The sequence below is a fragment of the Myxine glutinosa genome, unplaced genomic scaffold (assembly GCF_964187855.1).
Source record: "Myxine glutinosa unplaced genomic scaffold, kmMyxGlut1.1 SCAFFOLD_2223, whole genome shotgun sequence".
NCBI lineage: Eukaryota > Metazoa > Chordata > Myxini > Myxiniformes > Myxinidae > Myxine > Myxine glutinosa.
The window spans coordinates 2,501-29,150 of NW_027618318.1; the positions used below are offsets into that span (position 1 = coordinate 2,501).

A 26,650-nucleotide genomic window follows, 5' to 3' on the forward strand; every position below is an offset into this window, starting at 1 on the left:
GATGGCGCCCATACCACGTGACCTATGACGTCATAATTAGCATTACAAAATTCTAGGAGCCGAGACGATCATTTGATGAAAATTTCCTGTCAATCCGACCAGCGGTTGCTGAGAAAATTAATTATGAATTTTTCGGATGTGCAAAATAGGGCGGAAGAATAATAAGAAAAACTCTAGCAGTAATAATAGGTTACTCTCCATTTCATGGAGAGTAAACCTAATATGATGTTGGAGTGACGTAAAGTCACAAATAATGACGTTCGCTGAACTGAAATTTACTCTAGAAGATATATATATATATATATATATATATATATATATATATATATATATATAGCAAAACCTTTATGGCAAGGATGGATACCTGCACATTTAATCTCCCCAAAAGGCTTTAACGGTGTGCGTTTAGACCAACCTTGGCCTTAGCTGCTGCTGCTGCAAGCGCAGCTGTGGCTGCAGTAGCAATGGTCTCAGCAGGCATGGAACAATCCCCCTTTGATGCACGAAGGCCTTCAATCATTCCCTTTGACTGCCAATTGTCATCTGCCAGTCCTGCAACAAAGATTTTTAAAAAATTGTACCTTCGTGCAAAACTGATATGCTGAATTTGTCAAAAGATACATCTCAAAATTCATCAGTGCAGAAGGTGGTTAAAGGGGGTGACGGAAACAAAAACAAAAAACACAACAGATTCCAGATTTATCCTTTACTCCCATCTCTTGCAACTATTGGGGAAGCTTTTTGTGGTGGTTGCACTCCCAATGCAAGTCGGGTGCCAAATCTTCCCCATTCTTCCATGTGGCCTGAATTAGTTGGGGCAGCACTCTGACCTGCTTTCTCTCTTTTTTCTCTGACTCTAACTCCGTCTTGGCCCTGATTTCATGAAGGCGAGGGTATACCACCCTGGATGTGGGGGATATATGGGTCCCTCCCAGGAAATCTATTGGCTGTCTCCATGCTGCGGGCTTGTTTGAAAGAACTGTCTGGGACTATGCAACAACTCCCATCTCTGCCATCATTGGACCCCAATCTCAGCAAAGTATCATTGCACGCATGTGGACGCACATCAACTCACCTGAATCTTTCCCTTCTTCCTCCAACGGCTCCTCGGAATCGCCCCCTTGTTCTTTCACACCAGGGCTTGCAATACTCTGCCACATGGGAATTTGGACAAAATTAAGTTTTACAACATAAATAGAAAAGCAACAGGAAGAAACAAAGAAAGAAAAAGACTACGGTAATATATGAAAAATCACATGGTGATTAAAAAAAAAGTTTTAATTTATTTCAATAGTTAAATACTAATAATAATAACTTTCCACAATTAATAACTTTCTACAGGTCGCACAAGATCTGCCAGCAACCCTCTTATGGTTAAAGTGCCAAAATCTAGGCTCTCTGCTCACCTTCACTCTTTCATTCCCCTTTTCTCCCGCCTCTGGAACAAATTCACCCACTCCCTTCAATCCCACTCCTCCCTCCAGGTCTTTAAAACAGCTGCTCACCACCAACTCTTATCTTCCCCCATCCAAAACCTTGATCTTTTCTACCCCCGCTAATTCACCCCAGATTCACTTTTTTCAAATTCCAACTTCTTTCCAGGAAGTCCTTGCAGTTTCCATATGTTTTATACCTCTCCCACCTCCGCCCAAGCCATCTCCCTCCCACATTTCTCTCGATGTCCCTGCTCGATGTTGAGTTTGTGTCCTTCCCCCTCTCTCCCCATCTTGTCTACCGCTCCCCTTATTTTGTGTTATATGTGTCGGTTTGACTTTTTGTGTGATTAATGTTAGCTCTTTCACGAGCCTCGATCTTGTATACAAAAAAAAAAAAAAAATCATTAAACAACAAGGATTACACAAGAATAAAATGGTTAGGTTATCCGCCATAAAATATCACAAAGTACTGGAATTTCAGGCATTAACCTTCAACGTTCATCGACGAATGGTAAGGCTCAAAAGGGTCAGACCATGGTGATCTCTTATGGCGGATAACTAACCACTTTTACCTCCGCCGCCAAAGGTAGACGGAGGTTATATTTTCACTACTGTCTGTCTGTGAGCAGGATATCTCAAAAGGTTATGGACTGATTCGGACGAAACTTGGTGGACAGGGTGTGTGTGACAAGGACGTATTAATTAGATTTTGGTTAAGGTCCAGATGCAGATTTAGCCCATCAGTGTCAGTCGGATGCAGTGTCAATGGTAGACTGTTCAACCTGGCGGAGGAATGCACTCTACCAGGTAACGTTTTAGTATTCTCGTGATTTTAATCATTTGTGCTGCCAACGCAGACACCGACTTATTTGCTAGAATTAACAACTTTTTTATCCATCAACAAAAATGACAAATTAGCAACATAGGGAAGGCCCTGGGAGGAGTATAAGCAGAGTGACAATCAGATGGAGATGACTATTTGAAAAATGAACTGGATGGAGTACAATGCCCACAAATTGCATTGAACATTACTAGAATGGACCGTTATGAGGAGAGACTTTCATCCTGCAGTGGACCAAATAGGATGGATCAAGTGGACCAAATAGGCATCCTGCAGTGGACCCCGTCTTCTCCTCTCCTTTCAAGACTGGAGTACCCCAAGGCAGTGTTCTGGATCTAGACCCCCCATCTTATTCCCAATTTTCATCAATGATCTCACTGACTCTATGGAAAATCCTTTTATCTTTTTACTGATAACTACACTCTCTGCCGTAACATCCCTCATCCTTATGACAAACAGGCTGTAGCCTCTTCATTCTCCTAAGACATTGAAAAAAAAAATCACAAACTGGTCAAACACGTGGAATGTGTCTTTCAATCCTGAGAAATCCCACACACTCTCTCTCTTCAAAAGGACAATACTACAAATCCTCTGATGTAATTTCTAAACAACCATCTCAAAGAGGTTCAGTCACCAAAACTCTTGGGTCTCACTCTCAGCCATGATCTCTCTTGGGTAAGCCATGTTTCAAAGTTAGCCTCCAAAGCCAGATGCTGACTGGGCATCCTCCGTCGTGCAAAGTCCTTCCTTCGCACACTGCGCTCCAATCCACCTCCAAGGCTTTGCAGCTTGATGGAGTATTTCTCTCCCCATTGGGCTGGCTCCCCTGCCCCATGTCTTGCCCAGCTTGATGCCATGAAAACCAAGGCTTTCAAGATCATAGGAATATCTGGCAATGAAAGTGAATCTATGGGCCTATCGCTTCGCAATCGCTGGCAGGTTGGCGATATCTCTGTCTTCTTCCGCCTCATTTCTGGCCTTGCACCCTCTGCCCTGTCCGTGACTTGTCCCCCCAGGTATCTGCAGGACACACGCGGTCTACCAGCAACCCCCACCTGGTGAAACTGCCTAAATCCAGAACCACTGCTCACCTCCACCAATTTATTCCTCTCTTTTCCTACCTGTGGAATCAACTTCCACATTCTCTTCAATCTCATTATTTCTTCCAGGTCTTCAAGGCAGCTGTTCACCACCATATCAAGTCATCCCTGATCCAAAACCATGATATTTTCCACACCCGTTAACCACCCACAACCCTCCCAAAATTGTGCTTGGGTATCCACCATGCCCACCCCTTGCGTTTTCGCCTAACCCTCATCATTACCTGCATCTCTTGTTTGTCCATCCCCCTCTACTTTCTTCCTCCGCCATGCTGTTGGCGTTTCCCCTTTCTCCTGCTGTTCCCTTTGCTATGTTGTGTCCGGATCTGTTCTGTGTCCTAGCTCTTCCACGAGCCTAGACCAGGTATTTTAAAAAACAGAAAAAAAAGTGGTCACAATTTAAAAATACAACATTCCAGCAATAAAAACGTTTCTGGCAATTCCAAACACTGTTGCAAATGAACCAAATAGGCTAAATAAGCAATTATCATTTGCAATTTAATGTCAAAACCCCAAATGCCATTTCTGGAGGCAGAAGTTTGAAATTGCTTCATAATCACACAAATAAGTGCGCCCACTTGGCAACAAACAAAATTAGAAACGTTTACCTGAGTGTGACCATCATGGTGCTCTTTCTCCATTTCACCTTGTTGGTGTGCTTCCTCTACAAAACGAAATGAGGACAACAAGGCCACATTATAAAAGGTTGCATCCATTAATACTCCCATTCTTACTCTCCAGACATGCAAAATAAGATATAGAAAAATCGTATCACAACCTACGTTTACAATGGTCGGTTGGGTGGCCAGACACATACCTGGCTGGTCTCCATCCACTTGAGGACCTTGAGTCACTGACGCATCGTCTCCTGCCAAAACCATATTCGGGACTTCCTGATCTGCATCACGGATGTTGGACATCGGTACAGTCCCAGCAAGTTGCGAGAACTCCTCTTTTTAATGGATTTTGGCAGGGAGTTAGGGATAAAAAAGAGATTTGCTTCCTAAAAATGTAAAGTATGTTAAACATAGAATTTTCAGTTCAGATTCAAAAGGCAAACGAGAATGCACTCAAGGGAGGTGCTGCGCCTCACGCCATCTTATTTCTCTTTTAAGAAATCATGATTGATTTGTGACTTGATTTATCATATTGTTGCGGATTTGAGAATCCTGTGTTTTTTTAATTGTTGTAAGTGTCATGAATCGTGTTGTAAATATCACCCTCCGTAGTGTAAAGGTCAGAGGTCGTCCTCCTAGTTAATCCATATATATGCACGTAGCAAATCATATATCCTTCTAAATAGTTATCTCCTTATTCTATGTTGTTAAGGCTGTGTCTTCCATTAATTGACACTGCATTGCGCCGAATTCAAATGAGGTAGAATCCCCTGTGTAGTGCGAAGCCTCAATTGCCAACTGCAATTGCCTCCATTGAGCACGCGGTCGGTTCGGAGAAGAAGGTGGGAGGAGTCGACCAAGCGCCAGGAACAAGGCGTGGCTTTGCCAACGCCTCATCAAGGGGCGGGATCGGTGAGCCCTCGCGACCAATCCAGGCCGAGGCGAGCTCACCGATGGGCGTTTCAACAAGGCCGGCGGCTTGATCGCCAGGCGCCTTATAAAAGGAAGTTGGGAGGGACTGAGAAAGGAGATGAATAACCCGTCCCGCGACGCCCCCAGAAAGATGAGTCATTGAGTCCTTGGAGAGTACGCGACGCACCCCACCTGAGACGAGTTGAGGAGGGAGATAGAAGCACGCAGGAGCTTTGAAACTACCGCAGCTCTGAAACCATCGCAGCTTTGGGACCATCGAAGCTTTGAGACCACCGCAGTCGTGACCACGGCAGCTTTGAGCTTTTGCGAAGCGACGCCGCCGGGCGAACTCGATTGAGGAAGGGCGGCGGCTGCTCACTCCCGGCCCGGCCGTCCTCCCGTGTCCAGCCGAACCTTCCTCCCCTTCCAGTCATCCGTGCCTGGCCTCATCCATCCATTCGTGTGAGTCTGACCGTAGTCTGTCTTTTGTCTTGTCCTGGGGTTAAGTAAGACTGTTTAGGTAAGTTAATAACTGCACTGTGTCTTCTGGTTCTTCCATCCTTCTATCTTTATTTTATTATCCTTCCTTCTCCTTGGTTTCTTTGATTGTGTACATATTAGTAATAAATTATATTTGTATTTCCTACCTTTGTTCTTCTTCTTCATGCTCATCCAGTCGCTTTAGTGATTTCGCCATTGGACACCTGTGGCACGATTTGGCCAACGAATAGGAATCGGGTCTAGTTCTTGTTAATAGTTCGTGCCGCGGTTGCTAAACCGCTCGGCAATTAACATCTGTCCGCGGTTGCGAACGGGGTTGCGCCCCTGCCTCTCCGGAGGGAGCTGTGCAGCGACAGGACTCACGTCGGTCAGTCACAAACAAGGGGACTAATCCCCCCTTCTTAAGGGGAAGAAGGCCGACATAGAGATCTGCAACAATATTAAACAAACATTTTAGAAGTGAACCAACTTTCTGCATGCATGTTGCTAGTGTGTAGATGCAGAGAGAGAAAATTTATTAAATTCTATTGACTCTATCTCTTAATACGACTTACAGTTTTAGTATCTCATACAGTATTACAATTTGTTTTGGGTATTAATGTTTAATTTTACTGCGAGGCACTGCACTTTCTTTTTATCACTTTTTGCACTGCAATCTCATTTATTCTGGCTTCTGACTGACTTTTTATCCCTGCTTAGTGGCAGCTGACATTTATGCTGCTTGGTCATGGCTGCTCTTCGTCTGAATAGAGATTGCCTGACTTTTGAAAGTCACCTCTCCCTCTCAACTGGAGTCTATTGAGCTCTTTGTGCCTGCTTACTCTTCCAATGTGCTTCATGTCTCTGTTTGGTGCATGAGTATTGCGATCAACACGTCTGTCGGCAGAATAACCCGACAATATGAGCAATTAGAATCGCTATGTCTGACACAGAGCTTCATATTGTACACACAGAGGCAAGTGCCTAATAGTCACATGCCGGCCTATGGCTGTGACGTAAGCAAATATAATCTTGTACTAAATATAATTGTATATTTTCCCTTGTGAGCTCAGCGTTGAACTCGTCCCAGATATTCACCATGTAAAGTTCTATGCCAAATATGACAATTCTAGATGCCCTTGTTGTCCAATTATTATGCTGACAAACAGACAAACACACAGACAAGATCATCACAATGTGTACTCACATGCTTGGCATATTAAAATACTCTGCTTGTTTGCATTTTCTTTTCTTTCTTTTTTCCTGTAGCAATATTAAAAAACGGCATAATCTGATCTGACCTTCCAATTAAAGCTGACCGTTTATAGCGACGAATGGGGCGGCTAAAGCATTTATAAATGAGAAGGACCGGCGTCCCATTGAGAAAAGTTCCACATACTCATCAAAGACTATGAATTCAAAAGCAGGCCAACATAATGACCAAAAGGATATGCATTTTAGAAATTCGGAGAGGAAAAAAAAAACTGTAAACAAAAATAAATTGCTAAACATGTGAAGTAATGTTTACACCCTTATTTTCCATACATCCTTGTTCTCCCCTACATGAGCATTTATTCCCCATTTCTCAATTTTAATTTCCTTCCGCATTGCACCCAACCCCTTCCACTCCCACATTCGCTTTTGTGAACAGAATATGTAGATTGAGCCCTTTGCTCAGACAAATTACATATATGACTAGAACGGCACTCTGGAGGAGAGCATACCTCCGCCAGGCTGAACAATTTGTTTTGTATCCCACTGATGGGCCGGATCTGGATTCGGACCTGAACCAAAATCTAATCGGCTTGTTTTTGTCACCTTACCAACTCGTCCACCAAGTTTAGTCATAACTCGTCCATAACTTTTTAAAATATAATGTTATATATCACTTTTCGACCAATCTCTCAATGGTGAAGAATCACTTAAAAATTAAATAATTCTCGTATTTGAATCCATATTCAGATCTTCACCAAAATCGCATCAATTCTTCCTTGTCACACACCCAACCTGTCCACCAAGTTTCGTCAAAATCCGTCTATAACTTTTTGAGATATCCTGCTATGTATCGTTTTTGGCCCAATCTCCCAATGGTGAAGATTCACTTAAAAAATTCAACGAGCCGGATCCGAATCCAGATCTCCACCAAAATCTAAACATTTCGTCCTTGTCACATACAGTCACGTGAAAAAGTAAGTACACCCCATGTAAAGTTTTGACTTTTTCAACATATTTCAACATACAGCTATTTGATCTTCATTTCAACAATATTGACAGATAAAGGTGATATAATATAGCAAATATCATGAAACATTTACATTTTGTAGTCCATTGTATAATTTAAATAAACATATTTGCAAATTTTGCATGTGGAAAAAGTAAGTACACCCCTACATTTATCACTACTTCAAATACATAAAATTAGAATCAGGTGCACCAGCTCAGGTGCAAATGATTAGAACATTGTTAGAGAGGATCTTGGAGGAACCTGTCTTATTTAAACCTCAGACATTTAGTTTGGTTTGCTCTTTGTTGTTGAAGTGTGCGGCATCACCATGCCCAGATCAAAAAAGCTCTCTGGGGCCTTCAGAAAGAAGGTTATAGATGCCTTCGAGTCTGGGAAGGGATTTAAAAAGATCTCCAAACAATTTGAAATCAATCATTCGACTGTCCGGAAGATCATCTACAAGTGGAGAAGATTCCAAACAACTGCCAACTTGTTCAGGCCAGGTCGCCCCAGCAAGTTCAGCCCGAGAGCAGACCGCAAGATGCTGAAAGAAGTCTCCAAGAACCCCAGAATGTCATCACGGGACCTACAGGTAGCTCTGGCCACTGTTGATGTCAAAGTGCACGAGTCTACCATTAGAAAGAGGCTGCACAAATTTGATCGACATGGGAGGTGTGCCAGAAGGAAACCTTTGCTGTCCAGAAAGAACATCAGGGCAAGACTAAAGTTTGCCAATGAACACCTCGGTAAATACCAGCACTTCTGGAACAATGCGCCCTGGACAGATGAGTCAAAGGTAGAGCTATTTGGCCACAGCACCAGAAGACATGTTTGGCGAAAACCAAAGACAGCATTTGACCACAAGAACCTGATACCAACTGTAAAGCATGGTGGTAGAAATATTATGGTGTGGGGCAGCTTTGCTGCATCAGGGCCTGGGCAGCTCACCATCATAGAATCCACTATGAATTCTTCATTGCACCAGAGGGTGCTTGAGGATAATGTGAGGCCATCTGTCAGAAAGTTGAAGTTCAACGGAAGGTGGACCTTGCAACATGACAATGACCCTAAACATACCAGTAAATCCACCAAGGAATGGCTGAAAAGAAAGAAATGGAGGGTTCTGGAATGGCCAAGTCAAAGCCCGGATCTAAATCCCATCAAGATGTTGTGGGGGGATTTGAAATGAGCTGGGCATGCAAGAAACCCCTCAAACATCGCACAGCTGAAAGAATTCTGCATGGAGGAGTGGGCAAAAATTTTTCCCAGTCGATGTCAGAGACTGCTAGACAATTATAAAAAACGCCTACTTGAGGTTGTTTCTGCCAAAGGGGGCAACAGCACCTATTAGAGCCAAGGGTGTACTTACTTTTTCCACATGCGAAATTTGCATTATTGTTTATTTAAATTATACAATGGACTACAAAATGTAAATGTTTCATGATATTTGTTATATTATATCACCTTTATCTATCAATATTGTTGAAATGAAGATCAAATAGCTGTATGTTGAAATATGTTGAAAAAGTCAAAACTTTACATGGGGTGTACTTACTTTTTCACGTGACTGTACGCGACCTCTCCACCAAATTGTCAGAATCCGTCCACAACTTTTTGAGATATCCTGGTTACAGACAGACAGGGGTGAAAACGTAACCTCCATCCACCTTCGGTGGCAGAGATAAATATGCATATCGTGCCAGAAACTATGAAACTATGACAATGATTTTTCTTGATGACATAATTGGGTTGGCTCGTCAAAAATGGAAAGATTTTTGTAACAAAGGGCAAGGGTACTTCATTTAGGAATCAACATTCCGATTTTTTGAAAGCTTATGAATCTAGTGAATGTAAACAAATAAATAAAGGTATCAGTTCTTTACCATTCCCATCTGAGCACATAGCTCATTCATGATCCCAAGTTCAAATCCCCAATTATAGCTGCTAGCGTGACTCGGCATGCTCCGCGCGCCTCACCACACGTCGTTTCAGAGGGGTAGGCATCTTTGACCATTTCAGTGTCTTTTGGGTCTTCATGGTGTTTTGGATCTTCAGGGCCATTTGGGTCTTCAGGGTCTTTTGGATCCTCTGGGCCTTTAAGGGCATTTTGGGTCTTTGAGGAGTTTTGGGTCTTCAGGGTCTTTTGGGTCTTTGGTGTCTTCAGAGGCTTTTGGGTCTTAAGGGTCTTCGGTGTCTTTTGGGTATTCGGGGTCTTCAGGGGCTGTTGGTTCTTCTTGGTCTTTGGGTCTTTTTGGTCTTCAGGGTATGTTTGGTCTTCGGGGTCTTCGGGGTATTTTTGGTCTTCGGGGTCTTTTGGGTCTTTTGGGTCTTCGGGGTCTTTTGGGTCTTCGGGGTGTTTTGGGTCTTCGGGGTGTTTTGGGTCTTCGGGGTGTTTTGGGACTTTGGGGTCTTTTGGGTTTTTGGGTATTCAGGGTCTTTTTCAGCCTCAGGGCCTTGAAGGGCATTTTGGGTCTTTGGGGTGTTTTGGGTCTTTGGAGTATTTGGGGGTCTTCAGGGTATTTTGGGTGTTCGGGGGTCTTGGTGGTCTGAAGGGTCTTGGGGGAGGGGGGGGGAATTAAAGGGTCTTCAAAGGTTTGAGGGGTCTCAGCAGTCTTAACGCAATTAAGAGGGTTAATTAAGAGGGTGGTAATTTTATTTGAAGAAGAAGAAGACGTTTTCGTCGCATGTAAACATTGCGACATAACGACATAACCATATACGTTTGCTCTATTATAATAAGATGTGGTGGTTATAGCTATGCAGTGTCTCCCAATGCGCTTGTACTGTAAATTTTACTCTTCATGGAGCCTTAGACCCACATTTAAATATTTCAACATCAAGAGAAAATAAATTCTAAAGGCAGACACACAAGACATACGTAGAGCAGCACAGGCAGCAGCTGAGGCCACCCTTGGGTCCACAACTGCAGCTAGGAATGCCACGGTACTCATGACTGGGTTCCCTGATCGGCCAAAAGGAAACGGCTGGAAAGATGGACTTTCACCTCCCGCACCGGCATTTGCCGACACACCAAAAGAACCGCCAGACCCCTCATCCAAGTAGGGATCCTCAATAGGTAAGCGTAGGAAGTGCAGGATGCACTCATCTTGAGTGCGGGTACCCACATGCTCCGACACCTTGTTCCAGTCATCTTTGTACAGCTCCAGCGCCTTGGATCAACAAACGGAAACACCCGAGAAATGAAAGATTTTGCAACTGGGTAGGTTTGAATAATTAACTCCTTTACATGAAATTGGGAAACATTTGAGAAACAAACACATTAGTTATAATGAAAAAAAAAATTGTACACAAAGTTGAGGCATGTGGGAGAGCTTGTTGTAGTGCATTGAACAGATCAGGATGCAACAGGACAAAAGGAACAGTAGAGAGACTGGGGAAACACCAACAGCAGAGTCGAAGGCCAAGAGAGAGGCAGGCTTGGACAAATCAATGGGTATGGGGAGGAATGGGGAGAGGAAGCAGGAGGAGATGCATGGGGTGGACAATATACAATGGGTGGACAAGATGGATACAGATGGTAACCTTCAAAGAGGGAAAACTGCAAATTTGGAAGGAGGAGGGATTAGGGTGGGGTGGGGTTAATGAGGGAAGAAAAGATCCTGGTTTTGGATGGGGAATGATCTGGGATGGTGTTGAACAGCTGTCTTGAAGACCTGAAGGCAAGACTGAGATTGAAGAGAATATGAAAGTTGGTTTCATGGCCTGGAACAAGAGAGGAACGAGCAGTAATCCTGGATTTAGGTAGTTTCACCAGAACGGGGTTCATGGTGGACTGTGTGTGCCCTGGAGAAACCTAGGGGGGATTGGTGGGACAAAGCACAGAAAGAGCAGAGGGTCCAAGACCATAAAGGAGATGGTAGAAGACAGAGACCACCGACCTGTCTGTGAAAGCAAAGTGATAGGCCAAAAGACTTAGCTCCATCGTGGGAGATTCCAACAACCTTGAAAGCCTTGGTTATATTATATTATGTTTCCCATGCCGAAGCCAAGTGGCTGATGGCGTTTCCCTGCTGGACAGCCAAGCACAGTCGTTGCTTGAACCATACGAGTTGTCAATAACCCCAGTGGTTGCTACGAGCCTTTTGCCGATATCATTGGTGATCCCTGGTGTTGGGCTAGCGGCTAGGGTGCCAGCTTAGGATCCTAGGATCCTGGGTTCGAATCCCGGTCGATCGCTGAATTAACGCCAGGGGGGTTGACTCAGCCTGTCATCCTTCCGAGGTCGGCTAATTGAGTACCAGTTCACTGGTAATTCCCTGCTTGTCGTAAAAGGCGACAAAAAGGGTTGGCGGCAGGAAGGGCATCCGGCCGTAAAACATTGCTTCAAAAAGGGGACCGAAAAACAACAACAACCACGGTCCCCGAAAAAGGCCAACCCCCGCTTGCGGGGAAAAATGGCCTCTAAAGGTGGTTTTTTTGGGGTTTTTTTTGGTGATGCGGGACGTTGATTGGCTGTAAACGCCCGTTGTCTCAAACATCTAGGATTAACTGAAGCAGGAGTGTTTCTGGCATTTCGTATTTTCTGCTTCGGTGGCCGCTGCTGCGGCCGGAATGGTTGTGTTATAGATGTGTGATTCTGCAAACATGTCAACAAAGGTGCAGTCCCAAGTTAGGCTTCTCCCGTTCTTATAAGGGAGGATACGCAAGCTATTAGGGCATATATTTTCCCACAGTCTCAACCAAGGGGTTCCAAAACAGATGGTACCCTTACCCCATGGAGGGTACGTTTTGACCACGTCGTTCAGGGCAGTATGTATATGTGAACGACCGGTGCTAAAATGGCACGACAGGCCATGATGGCCGAGTGTGTCCATCATTCTATCGCATCGACACTTATGATGCTCACAGACCGTCACTCAAACTTGCAGGGTGACAGTAAACCTCAGGGACTCTGGGTCAAGCTGGGTTTCCAGAGAGGGAACATGGACTGCATGAAACCACATCCTGCTCTCCTTAGTCGCTGCGGCCAAAAGACGGGCTCTGGTGACCTGATCCGCCCTGTTCATCAGGCTGGCAAACGACAATCTTGCCACCTCGATGTCCCAATCTTTTTGGCTGAGCCGGGAAAGGCCTTCAGGTTCACAGGCACCAGCATAAACCAACCTCCATGTTGCTAGACCACAGTCAATTTCCCCCATTTGCGCCAAACTGCTTACACGAGACAGAATGGCATCAACAAAGGGGCGAACAGCCAGCAATGAGGTGATGAAGCCAGGGAGAGCGTTGTTGATAGCCTTCCTGAAATACCCACTACTCCATCTTCATGACTTCATGACAGAAGACTGCAGGATATAGTTAAGGAACCACCTTTAGAGGCCATTTTTCCCCGCAGAGCAGGGGTTGGCCTTTTTTTGGGCACCGTGGTCGCCTTTTTTTGGGCACCGTGGTCCCCTTTTTTTAAGCAATGTTTTATGGCCGGATGCCCTTCCTGCCGCCAACCCTGTTAGTCGCCTCTTGTGACACACAGGGAATTACCAGTGAGCTGGTACTCAGAAATGAAAAAACAATAATCAGTTGTCAGAGGGAACCTCTATCAGGACTCTATAATTCCCAAATCCATGGTTGGCAGCATTAATGTGCAGGAAACAAAAACTGACCATTCATCCGACAGACCATCGAGACGATTGTTCAACACAACAGAAGTGACTCTTTCATTACGTATAAAATCCATGATGTGCCAAAAGGGTTTGGAGAGTCAATGTGACATCAAGTAAACACTAATGCAGTATTATTAAGACTTGTGTTGAAGAACAATTTTGTGTACATAAACAAAGCCATGAACACTTGTAAATATTTTAATAACACTGGGAAAAATACTCATTTGGTTACAACAGAAATACATTATAAAACTCACAATACAGGATTCACAGCACAGGATTCATAGCACAGGATTCATAGCACAGGACCCGGGTCGGAAAATGAGCATTCTTCCTCGATTGCGCGAACTTAGCTGAATTTATATCATTTTGAACAATAGGGGAATGATGACTGTGTCTCCACCGTAGGAGGGATAGGGGGGAGGAGATCGGGGGCCGAGGGATTCTGATAAGGGATTAGGGAGGGGTAGATCTGGGGGACGGGGAGTTATTGATAACACATTAGGAAGTAGGGAGGGGGGAGATCGGAGGACGGGGAATTCTTGAGAACCCATTATCTCACCAGTTGGTCACTTGAATCAGGAGCGTCAGAAGATGCTCCGTTTTTGTAAAACAAAGCATTAACAGATCTTATCCCCAAGTTAGTATTTACACAGTACTGCAAATAAGAGAGATATGTATATCTTTCCATCACAAGGCAACTTTTGAATCTACCAGAGTCCGAGCTATACTCTTGAATTCCTAAGTTTGTAATAAACACATCTCAATAATATAATTACTCCTTTTCTACAAGATCATTACGAACTATAGCATAGCATTATTAAGATTCATCAAAGAACCAAACTATTTCTATCTCATTGTCATTACAATATGTATAACGGGTTACATATTGTAGATATACAATATGTATATCTCATTTTTCATGGTTTTGTTTAAATATTATTTAAATATGTTTAAACCGCAGCCGTGATGCTTACGCCGCTCCCCCCCCCCCCCCCCCCCCCCCCCCCACAATTTCCATGTTTTAAACGTTTCCCAGTGTATACCCTGGATTAGAATAGGTACACCGTATCCCTGCGTGTCGTAAGAGACGACTAAGAGGGTTGGCGTCAGGAAGGGCATCCGGCCATAAAAAAAACATTGTCTCAAAAAGAGAACCATGACAATTACAACTACATATGGGCAGGGTACAGCCCGAAGTGGAGATCGGTTTCTGAGGTTTGGGACATGGAATGTAGGGACAATGACAGGGAGATCAGGAGAAGTCTCCACGCATGGAGAAGTCTCCACGCAATGGAAATCTCCACGCATGGCTGGCGGAGTTCCTCTCTAGTCGTAGTCAACGTGTGGCCCTGAATGGGTTTCTCTCATCTCCTCTTCCTGTTCAGGCTGGAGTTCCACAAGGCAGTGTTCTGGGCCCTGTGCTTTTTCTGGTCTTCATCAATGATCTCTCTGACTCTCTTGAAAATCCTCTGTATCTCTTTGCTGATGACTCTACTCTCTGTCGCTCCATTCTTCATCCCTCAGATCGGCAGTCTGCTGCCTCCTCACTCTCTGCAGACCTGGACAAAATCACAGACTGGGCAAACAAGTGGAACATGTCTTTCAATCCTGACAAATCTCACACTCTTACGATGTCTCTCCAAAAAGACCGACTGGACAACCCTCCCATCCACTTTCTGAATAATCCTCTCCAAGAAGTTCTGTCACTCAAGCTTTTGGGTCTCACTATCTGCCATGATCTTTCCTGGGAAAACCACATTTCAAATCTGGCCTCCAAAGCCAGTCGCCGACTGGGCATCCTCCGTCGTGCAAAGTCCTTCCTTGGCACACCTGAGCTCCTCACCACATACAAGGCTTTCATCCGCAGCTCAATGGAATACTGCTATCCCCTCTGGGCTGGTGCTCCTGTCTCACACCTAGCTCGTCTTCACGCTGTTGAAACCAAAGCATTCAGAATCAATGGAATCTCCCGCGATGAAGCTAACTCCAAGGGCCTCTCACTCACTCACCGCAGGCAGGTTGGTGGTCTTTCCATCTACTACCACCTCCTCTCTGGCCTTGCCCCCCCAGCTCTCTCTGGGCTCTGTCCCGCAAATATTCCTACAGGTCGCACAAGATCTGCCTGCAACCCTCTTATGGTCAAACTGCCAAAATCAAGACTCTCTGCTCACCTTCACTCCTTCATTCCTCTCTTCTCCCGCCTCTGGAACAAACTCCCTCACTCTCTTCAATCCCACTCCACCCTCCAGGTCTTTAAAACTGCTGTTCACCACCATCTCTTATCTTCCCCCATCCAAAACCTTGATCTTTTCTACCCCCGCTAATTTCACCCAATTCCACTTTTTTGAAATACCAACTTCTGTCCTGGAAGTCCTTGGTGTCCTTGTGTTTTATACTTCTCCCTCCACCCCCCCCCCCCCCTCTTCCCACGCCTCCTCCCCCCAAGCCCTCTCCCTTCCACACATCTCCCTGCTCTCAAATGTTGTGTTTGTGTGCTTCCCCTTCTCTCCCCATCTTGTTTTCCGCTCCCTCTTTTTGTGTGTTTTGTTTGTCTGGTTGATTTGTTTGTGAAGTAAATGTTAGCTCTTCCACGAGCCTCGATTGAGTATACAAAAAAAAACAAAAAAAAAAACAATAAAGTGGTGGAAGTATTGGTCAGAAGAAGAGTGGACATATGTTGTGTGCAAGAGACGAGATGGAAGGGAAGTGGTGTGAGAATGGTGAAGGGTAGGCAGGGACAGAAATACAAGTTTATGTGGCAAGGGTGCCTGGAGGGCGTGAATGGTGTTGGTGTCCTGTTTTCTAAGGAGTTTGTAGACAGTGTGGTGAGTGTGACTAGAGTGAGTGATAGGTTGATGATGGTGAAAATGATGATTGGAAAGCTCTTGGTGAACGTCATCTCGGGATATGCTCCGCAGGTTGGTCGAAGCGATGAAGAGAAGGACAAGTTCTGGTGTGCGATAGAGAAGCTGATGGAAAACGTGAAAGATGAGGAAGTTGTTGTGGTAGGAGGAGACCTAAATGGACATGTGGGAAGGAGTATGGATGGTTTTGAGGGAGGTCATGGGGGTTACGGATCTGGTGTGAGAAATGGAGAAGGTGAAAGGATTTTGGAGTTTGCTGATGGAGCTGATTTGTTGATTTGTAATACTCAGTTTCGGAAAGAGGATAATAAGCTTGTTACATACACGTCAGGTGGGTCGACGACAACCGTTGACAACCTGATGGTGCGTAGGTGAGATAGGAGGCACCTCCGGGACACAAAGGTGATCCCGGGAGAGGGGGCCGTTTCACAGCACCACTTGGTTGTCTGCGACATAAGGGCGAAAGGTGCGAGGAGAGCTCGGCGGGTGAAGTACCAACCGAGAATGAAGGTGTGGAGGTTGAAAGAGGTGACAGTAAGGGAGGCATTAAAAGAGAGGCTGAGTAGGGTCGAGGATGATGTCGTTGAGCTTGAAAGTGGTTGGATGTCAATGAAAGCTCGTCTGATGGGAGCCGTTGGTGAGGTATGTGGATGGACAAAAGGACCACCGAGGCACTCGGAAATATGGTGGTGGGATGATGAAGTTGGAAAGAGGATTGACGAGAAGAGGAAGAAGTTCAAGGAGTGGCAGAAGGCGAAGGGTACGGGAGCAGAAACAGCAGAGCATGAAAGTTATAAGGCAGCCAGGAAGGCTGCAAAGAAAGAGGTAGCAAAGGCGCAGGAGGCATGTAGGAAAATGTTCGGAGAACGCTTGGATTCGAAAGAGGGCCAGAAAGCAATATTCAGGATTGCAAAGCAGATAGTGAAAGAGAGGTGTGATGTGATGGGGGTGAGTTGCTTGAAGGATGAAGTGGGACAAATCGTTGTCGACCCAGATGGAATTAAAGGAAGATGGAAAAGATATATGGAAATGCTGTTGAATACAGAGAATGAATGGGATGGCAACATAGAGAGTAACCCAGTTTTAGGACCGGCAGAGAAGATAACTGAGAAGGAAGTTGAGGAAGCGATAAAAGCAATGAAGGGTAGAAAAGCGGGAGGGCCGACGGGAGTTGTGGGAGATATGTTGAAGGCAGCAGGAAGTTGGGGTGTGAAGAGAATGACAGAGATCTGTAATCAGGTGGTGAAAGAAGGCCGCATTCCAGTGGATTGGGAACTGAGTACCCTCGTCCCTCTATACAAAGGGAAAGGTGACCCTCTGGAGTGTGGCTCGTACCGAGCGATAAAGTTATTGGAGCATGGAATGAAGGTATTGGAGAGGGTGTTGGAGAGGAGGATAAGGAAGAAAGTGAAGATCGACGAAATGCAGTTTGGATTTATGCCAGGAAGAGGAACGACAGACGCGCTTTTCATTGTGAGGCAGTTGCAGGAGAAGTACATGGAGAAGAGGAAGAAGTTGTTTCTTGGGTTTGTTGATCTGGAGAAAGCATTCGATAGGATTCCACGCAAAGTATTGACATGGGCATTGAGGAAGTTAGGAGTGGAGGAATGGTTGATCAGAGTAGTGATGGCAATGTACAAAAGAGCGCGCACAGCTGTAAGGACGAAGGACGGGAACAGTGGTGAGTTTGAGGTGAAAGTGGGAGTGCATCAGGGGTCGGTACTATGTCCACTACTATTTGTAGCTGTGATGGAGGTGCTGGCTCAGAACGTAAAAGAGGGTTTACCGTGGGAGTTGTTGTCTGCAGATGATCTGGTGTTGATTGCGGAAAGTATGGATGGACTGAAGGAAAAGATGAACAAGTGGAAGGAATGTATGGAGACAAAAAGTCTGAAGGTGAATATCAGAAAGACGAAGGTGATGGCAAGTGGTAAAGCATGTGGTGAGGTGGAAAGAACTGGGAAGTGGCCCCGTGCTGTGTGTAGGAAGGGTGTCGGAGTGAACTCCATTCAATGTTCAATGTGCGCTGAGTGGGTTCATCAAAAATGTAGTGGTCTGAGAGGGTCATTAACCAGTGTGGCAGCTACATTCAAATGTAAGGTGTGCACAGAGGGAGCTGCAGATGGAGGAAATGTTGAGTTGGATCTTGGAGACGGCGTGAAGCTGGAAGGTGTGAAAACACTTTGCTACCTCGGAGACATGCTGAATGGAGAAGGTGGATCAGACTCGGCAACGGTTGCTCGAGTGAGATGTGCATGGAAGACGTTTCGGGAACTGAGTGGCGTGCTGATGATGAGGGGAGTGTCGTTGAAGCTGAAGGGAAAGGTGTATGCTGCATGTGTGAGAAGTGTTATGATTTATGGGAGCGAGACATGGGTAATGAACGTAGAGCAGCAACGAAGGTTGGAAAGGGTGGGAATGCGAATGGTTCAACGGATGTGCGGAGTATCGTTGAGAGAGGAAGACAAATGATGAATTGCGAAAGATGATGGGAATAGAGCCTGTGATTGATGCTGTGAAGAGGAACAGGTTGAGATGGTTTGGTCATGTGTTGAGGAAGGATGAAAGTGACTGGTTCAGAAGAGTGATGAAAATGAATGTAGAAGGAAGTAGAGGACGGGGAAGACCGAGAAAGACTTGGCTAAAGATGGTGGAAGTAGAAATGCGGGCAAGGGGGTTAACAAGGAGAGATGCAGAAAATAGGGCAAAATGGAGAAGATTGTCATGGGGGACCGCAAGGCTAACCCCCGCTCTAGTAGGGAAAATGGCCTTTAAAATGCATGTTGTTGTTGTTGTTGTTGTCATTACAATACATTTTATTAATTAAGTGGCCCGGTGTTGCATATTAGCCTGGTGTTGGGCTCGCGGCTAGGGTGCCAGCTTAGGATACCAGGATCCTGGGTTCGAATCCCGGTCGATCGCTGAATTAACGCCAGGGGGTTTACTCAGCCTGTCATCCTTCCGAGGTTGGCTAATTGAGTACCAGTTCACTGGTAATTCCCTGCTTGTCGCAAAAAGGCGACAAAAAGGGTTGGCATCAGGAAGGGCATCCGGCCGTAAAACATTGCTTCAAAAAGGGGACCGAAAAAACAACAACAACCACGGTCCCCGAAAAAGGCCAACCCCTGCTTTGCGGGGAAAAATGGCCTCTAAATGTGGTTATTATTTTATATATTATAATTAAGTGGGTCAGGGACAAGCCCGAATTTTACTGTCTGCGATAACTCGCCGACTCCTAACAAATGTAGAGGTCTTCTATACTTGCATTCCATGGAATACCACGGCAGAGCAGTTCAACACGAGCCTTTGATCAGCCAGATCAAATCAAGAAAGGCGTGGTGCAATTAAGGGGTATCTTGGAGCCTGAAAATGTAAAAACAGGTTCTCTAGAGCGACAGGTCCAAGTACACAGTTTTTTTTTTAAAGGCCATTTTCCCCGCTAGAGCGTGGGTTAGCCTTGCGGGCCCCATGACAATCATGGTTCCCTGTTTGAGGCAATGTTTTTTATGGCCGGATGCCCTTCCTGACGCCAACCCTTGGTCGCCTCTTACGATGCGCAGGGATACGGTGTACCTACTCTAAACCAGGGTACACACCAGGATCATTCATCCCAGCAAGCTGGTATTCAATTTGCCGACCTCGGAAGGATGACAGGCTGAGTCAACCCCCCTGGCGTTAATTCAGCGATCGATCGGGATTCGAACCCAGGATCCGAGGATCCCAAGCCGGCACCCGAACCGCTAAGCCAACACCAGGCTTAGCCAACAACCAGGCTTAGCCAACCAGGCTTAGCTTAACCGCTAAGCCAACACCAGGCAAAAAGTACACACTGTGATTGATGTTCATTTGTGAGATGTGCTGGAACAATAATTAAGGACTCGACAACAATGACAAAATTTTGAAAGACGTATGGGACGCACTTTGAGGTTTTGCGGAAGATTCCACCTCATCCAATCAAAAACTAGTAGCAGACGTTATTTAATAGTGTCATTTGGTCTTAAGGAGGTCGCAAAATACATAATGGCTGAACATAGTATTGTTCTGCACTCTCAATACAAATTGTGCTTATCCCATTACGTCAGGATAGTCTGTTTGTACAACGACAAAAGTTCAGATTGATATGAAACAAAACAGAAAAACACAAAACAAGTAAAACTTACATAGCTTTCACAAAGCAAGAGTTAAATCGTACCTCGAGCAATAATAAGGTCTCGTGGTCTGTCCAGTCACGTGATGCACTTGCAGCTGCTTTACTCTGAAAGATAAACCATCCAGCTTTCGACATTCAAGAAATGAAATAACCCTACAAAAGCCTTAGAAACTCAAAACAATCTGCCACTCAACCAAACCTCAGCTACACTCAGGGAGGACATGAGCACCACTGAATGCTATTCCCCTAAAAACAATCATCACCTCTACCATTGAAGGTGGACGGAGGCTATGTTTTCACCCCTGTTTGTCTGTTAACACAATATCTCAAAACGTTGTGGATGGATTCGAACGAAATTTGGTGAAGAGGTTGGGTGTGTGACAAGGACAAATTTAGTAGATGTTGGTGACGATCCAGATCCGGATACTAGTATTTTATGCGATTCTTCACCATTGAGAGATAGGGCCAAAAACTATATATAGCACGGTATCTCACAAAGTTATGGACGGATTCGGACGAAAGTCGGTGGACAGGTTGGGTGTGGGACAAGGGAGAATTGATTCAAGTTAGGTGAAGATTTGAATCCAGATGGGGATCCGATAATTTTTTAATTTTTTTAAAGTAATTCTTCACCATGGAGAGATGGGCCCAACATGATATTTAGCATGATACTTCAAAAGGTTGGGAATGACTTATGGCAATATGTGGATGAGTTGGTTAGGTGACAAGAACAAGCCGATTCGATTTTGCAACAGGCGTGGATCCAGATCTGGCCTATCAGTAGGATACCAAAACGTAAACTTCAGCTTAGCGGAGGGAGGTATGCACATTACCGAGTGCCGTTCTAGTTGCTTCTGCCTCCGGGACTGGCTTATGGCCAGAGTGACCAGATTAGCAATGGCCAAAGTTTATGAGAAAAAGGCGTGATATTAGTTAAATGAAATTCCCACTACTCCATCTTCATGAGAGAAGACTGCAGGATTTAAATAGTAAGATAAGAGCTTGGTGTTTGTTGATTTGAACATTAAAGTTTGAGATTATTTCTGAATTTTGTTCTCTCCTCCACCAATCCAATTTTGTCTTCAGTTCTCCTTCCAATTAATATTTTCAACTTTATCTGCGAATATCACATTTCATTGCAGTGAAAATTATTTCTGATAGATGCCTCAATATGTAAGGAATTTAAAGATATTATAAACCAGAATAGAAGGAAAATTTCAAACCATACTACATGGGCTTCAGGGTTAAACTCAAACAACAAGGGATGAAGTGAGACCTTGGCAGAGACATTTCGTTTGGTGTAGAGATCTGTACGGAGACCATAAGCCACCTGACCCTCAGTTCCACGTTCCTTAATTCGCTCTGGAAAATGAAGCATCAATTGTGATGCAGGAACCTGAAGGAGAGAGACAAATAAGAACCCATCACATGAGATTGATGTGAGAAGGGTGAACATGAATAGTCAATTAATCAAAGTAAACAAAGGTCCTACAGGTAAAGTGCATGGGAAAAAAGAAGCGAAAGTAGAGTGGTGTAACTACAAGGGGGGGCTAGAAGCTGGACCTGTGGTGAACGTGGCTGGTATGGCACTAAAGTCGAGCCCAGAGAATTGCCGAGGATGTGGAAGTGAGCAGTGGGAGGTGGTGTTCCTTGGCCTGGTCCACGTGTCTCGGGCTCTACCTGATAGTTGATGATACCCCACTGCTCAAGCAGGGCATGCACCCTGTGCAAAATGTGGTGGTGGTGTTAGTGGTGTGGAGATAGTTGCTTTAACACAAAGTAAACAGGTCATGGCAGAAACATAAAAGAACGAGAAGACAAGTGAAAATAAATAAACAAACAAATTAATATATAAACAAACAAAGCAAATTAAATAATTATGTGAAAAATGAAAGGTTTAACACTTAAAATGGCTACGTGATTTACTGCTCAGGAACACAGATCACAGAGAAGGAAAGGAAAACAAAGTCCAACCTTATAATGGAAGTAATGTCTCCAGCTAAGCTTCTGCGGCAGGCCGTACTTCCAAGATACTCTTGGGGAGATAATCTATAAGAATCCACCATGAAGTTACGATATGCCATGTAGCTGGATGAAAAAGGTAAGGGCAGAAAGCAAGGAGCAAGTATTTTGAAATAGCAGAGAAAACGAGCATAATTATGAACAAAATTAGAAAGCATTTGAAAATGCAAAGCCCATCCGCGTCCGCTTTGTGTTCGGACTTCTTTTTCTGGGTACTAGGCATGACAAACATCAACAAAAAAAAAAAGCAAATATTTTTAACGATTTTAGGCGACCTTGATCTTGTGACCTCAAATGGCTTCAGTGACCCAATATGTAAACCATGCTCAAATTTCAAGTCAATCAAATGGAAATTGATGATTTTGTGACCTTGACATTTTGACCTCAAAACAAATAGTCAGGTTCACTATGTCAATAAATTATATTTCGTTCAAAATCATGGTAGATTAGCAAACCTATACATTTTTGGAAAGGTTATAGCATAAGGAAACTAAAAATCAATGTTTACATTTGGAGAGATACCTGTATGGCGGCCATTTTGGATTTTCAAAATGGCCACTGTAAAATACACATTTTGTTCTATTTCTGCCTCGAATTACCCTAAAAACTTTTTAAAATATACTAAACCTATATTTTCAGGGACAAGGAATCCAATGAAAGTATCAAATTAGTGCTATGGAGAATGGTAAGACACGAATCAAAGGTTTTGAATTGCAAAATACTGTCTTTATATTCGCGATAAGTTGCATAATCAAATACATGTCATCATTTTGTACAGGCAGTTAATAACATCAAAATGTGTCACAATAATTCATATCACCAAACATACACAGGCAGTCAGCAAAATCATATATACACATACAGTCAGTATAACTTCACATCTACACAGGCAGTCAATGACAAAATATACACAGGCAGTCAATGGCATCAAACATACACGATTACAGAATATGCCATTTAGAGTTCGTCATCACCGTCCTGTGTGTCGTATCCGACAATATAGTCCGCATCGTTTTCACAGTCCGTTCCACACAAGCAAAGGTCGGTCAAATTGATTGGCAAATCGAATTGGTCGAATGGTCGATCGAATCGAATTCGATGAATCGAATCGAATCAATCGAATTGGTCGAATGGTCGATCGAAGCGATTGGTCGCATGGTCGAATGGGTCGAATGGAATTGGTCGATTGGTCGAATTGGTCGAATCGAATGGTCGGAATTGGCAAATGTAAACATTGATTTTCAGATTTTCCATGTAATAACGTTTCCAAAAATGTATAGGTTTGCTAATCTACCATGATTTTGAACGAAAAAACATAGTGAACCTGACTAAAATGGTTTCTCGTGTTTTATTGGTGAACCAATTCAGTAGCCTGATATGCAAACCCGACTCAAATACTTTCTGAAATGTAAAATACAGTAGCCCGATATACAAATCCGACCCCAGTTTCGGATCGGAAATGTCAGATGTCAGACAGATAGGAATAAGGCCACGCACATAAGGACCAGAGCCTTCTGATGACGAGAACGCAGACTCTACAGAACTGGTCGACGAGGATGAGGAGGACGATGAACACGCTCCTCTCGATTCGATGTGGAATTTGAATTGGTGAGGCGTTTATTATTTCTTACTTAAATGAATTTTGGTGTTAGTCGTCAGATCAGCGACCACTCTCCCGCTCATCCAGTTCACGATGCTCATCTTGGGACAACGAGCAGTAAGTATTTTCAGCAGTTTTAACCAATTTCCCTTGTACAATATAACTGTCTAAAATATCTGCATTTCTTGTTGTTCAAGGTACCAGTGTCGTCATTGCAAGTTCAAGCCAACAACAAATAAATCCAGTGCTGTCAAGACATCGAGCAGGTGAAGGGATAGGCCATGTCACATGATCACAAACTTCTCTGCATCACAGATCACCTGAGCTTCGGTCGCGTTTCTTCGGAAATTGGATGCACCTGAGTTTAGCCCCTTACCTAGAGTGGCTGTATGCCTTGTCTAGGGCGATATCCATAAAAAAAGTTTTAACAAGCACACCCTGGAAGTTTCTGTCAAGAGTATGGATAACACGCCACAAGATGTTCTGCCACATCATATACACACGTTTCGTGAGATGGTGCTGGCACTACCTGGGAAAGGACATTAATGTTGTACTACCAGCTTGTGTGGTGCTAAAGTGCCATAATGTTATAAGGTACAAAGTCCTCCATGAGCCGAAGATTATTAAAAAACAAAAAAACACAAAAAAACACACACACACACACACACACACACATATATATATATATTGTTACGGTCCGCGGATAAGGATGTTGTTTGCCGAGCGAAGGCACCGCGGCCGAACAGTTGTTCCCCGACTAAACCCGATTCACCCAAACGTTGGCCGTATCGCGCCACAGATACTCAATGTGGAAAAGACTAAGACGACGAATGTGAAGAAAAGGAATAAGAAGACGAGAAAAGGGTTGAAAATACTACTAAATTTATTTACTATTTACAGGCTCAAAATAACCAAGGAGAAGGAAAGATAATAAAATAATATACAGAAGCTTTTAGAGACACAGGGAAAATACTAGCTTATACAGACTTAGTTACTACCCAGGACAGCACGAACAAAACAAACTCACGTACGCAAATGGGGAACTTGCAGGCAGGAATGGCTGGAAAGGATGAGCAGGTGGGATCACAGGGCACAGCGAGCAGGTCCACTCCGGGCGGGAAGCGGGGAGCTGGCAGCTCCTTGTATTCCGCTTTACAGCGCACGCCGGCAGCTCCTGGTATTCGGCTTTACAGCGCACGCCAGCAGGGTCACTCGCTGCCCCGTCAGGGCTTCACGCGGCTGGTTGAAACGGGGCTGGACTCATCTGCCGTATCTTTGCAACTCGTTCGTAAAAGTTCCTCTGCTTTCTCTTGGACCCTTTCTTTGTCGTGTACCTCTCCACGCAACTCCGGTGCAACTCTGAACTCTCTCCCGGTGGAATGCCAACCCTCTTACGCACCTGGACTCATCTGCCGTATCTCTCGTGTCGCTTGTCCCAGCGATCGTCGCACCCTTCTGTCCAAAACCTTCAGCGCGGGTCTGACACGCCCTCTTCGGTTTCAGTACCGCCCTCCCCCCCCCCCCCCCCCCCCCCCCGTGCTCTGTTTCGTGACCTTGTATGGTAATCCCACGGGCTTGTCTCCTTATTTGGGCATGGCGCCGACGGCACCCCCTCGTGGCGAGCCACGGGCTTGTTTCCTTATTTGGGCATGGGGCTGAACAGCCCCGCCCTTCGTGGCGCGCCCTGGGCTTGCCTCTCCCAGGCGACCCCGCCCCTCCTGTTCAAACAGAGCACGGAGCACATATTCACTATAGCAGCGAAATTAGAGGGCGCGCACCCCACGCTTGTGAACTGCTTTACCCGCAGATGGAGAGTTTGGCTGGGAAATGGAAGTATTGAAGGGGAGCTATTCTTAATTGATTCGGTGCAATGGAGTATTATTCTAATGGAAGACAAGGCCTTACTCTAAAACACATAATAAGATATAAGCTACTGAACAAGGGTTTTATCGGGTCCTGCAATGTGGTGTTTCATGGAATAACTACCGGGACGCCCTTTTTACTTTTACACAACACTGGAGGCAGGAGGCGCAGAATACACAATAATAATAATAAAGCACACAATAAAAAAAATAGAGTCCTCATATCCGCAACACTGCACCCTCCTCCTCTTAGGCATGTCCCGGGCCTACAACTTTTATTTAGTATGACATGTAGGTGTAGTTCCCTTTACTTTTAACCTGACCCTGAGTGCGACAGTTTTAAAACATAAATAAATATGTCCCGCTGCTCCATTGCACACTGCCTAACAGACTCACGCCCACAGTTAACCGAATTGCGGAATGGTCTTCAAACTATACATTGACGGTGGGGAGCATTATTTACATTTGACCCTACTTTATTTACAAAACGCAACCCAGGACCTGTGATTGTTCTTTCTGGGGGGGAGACAGTCTGCTCTGCATCAATGCACCATGAAAGCACCCAAAATGCACCAAAAGACCCTCAAGCACCAATCGGTGCAGTCACCACAGTTCATCAGTGTTCATGAATAAAAAATAAAAAAAACAACCCCTAACCCTGCAGGTGGTCTCTTGCTCTTCGGCTCCCTCTGCTGGCTATTATTATTTGTTCTTCCAGATGTTGTCTTTTCCTTTGCTGGCGGCCTATTTGTAATAAAATGCACCTAACGTGTCCGTTTGTATTTATTTATGGCCCACCAGGCCGACTACTGTGGTTCACCTGTGGGGCATCGGTGCCCTGTGGCCAAGGTCCGCCAGCAAGATTTCGGGCCCTCATGGCCGGTTCCAGCAGAGGGGCCACGCCCCAACCCATGGGGTCCA

General features: G+C 44.8%; 1 protein-coding gene across 2 annotated transcripts; it reads right to left on the reverse strand.

Annotated features, from left to right (window-relative positions):
* Positions 1-415: 415 nt before the first annotated feature.
* Positions 416-26,650, reverse strand: LOC144889282 (SWI/SNF complex subunit SMARCC2-like; the record flags this gene model as incomplete). Of its 2 annotated transcripts, none has more annotated exon segments than XM_078769359.1 (10): positions 416-552; positions 1,076-1,151; positions 3,986-4,041; positions 4,195-4,329; positions 10,489-10,780; positions 20,288-20,350; positions 21,522-21,641; positions 21,809-21,968; positions 22,220-22,333; positions 26,550-26,650. In XM_078769359.1, coding segments are annotated over 10 exon segments (1,164 nt in total), but the record flags the coding sequence as incomplete, so codon positions are not given.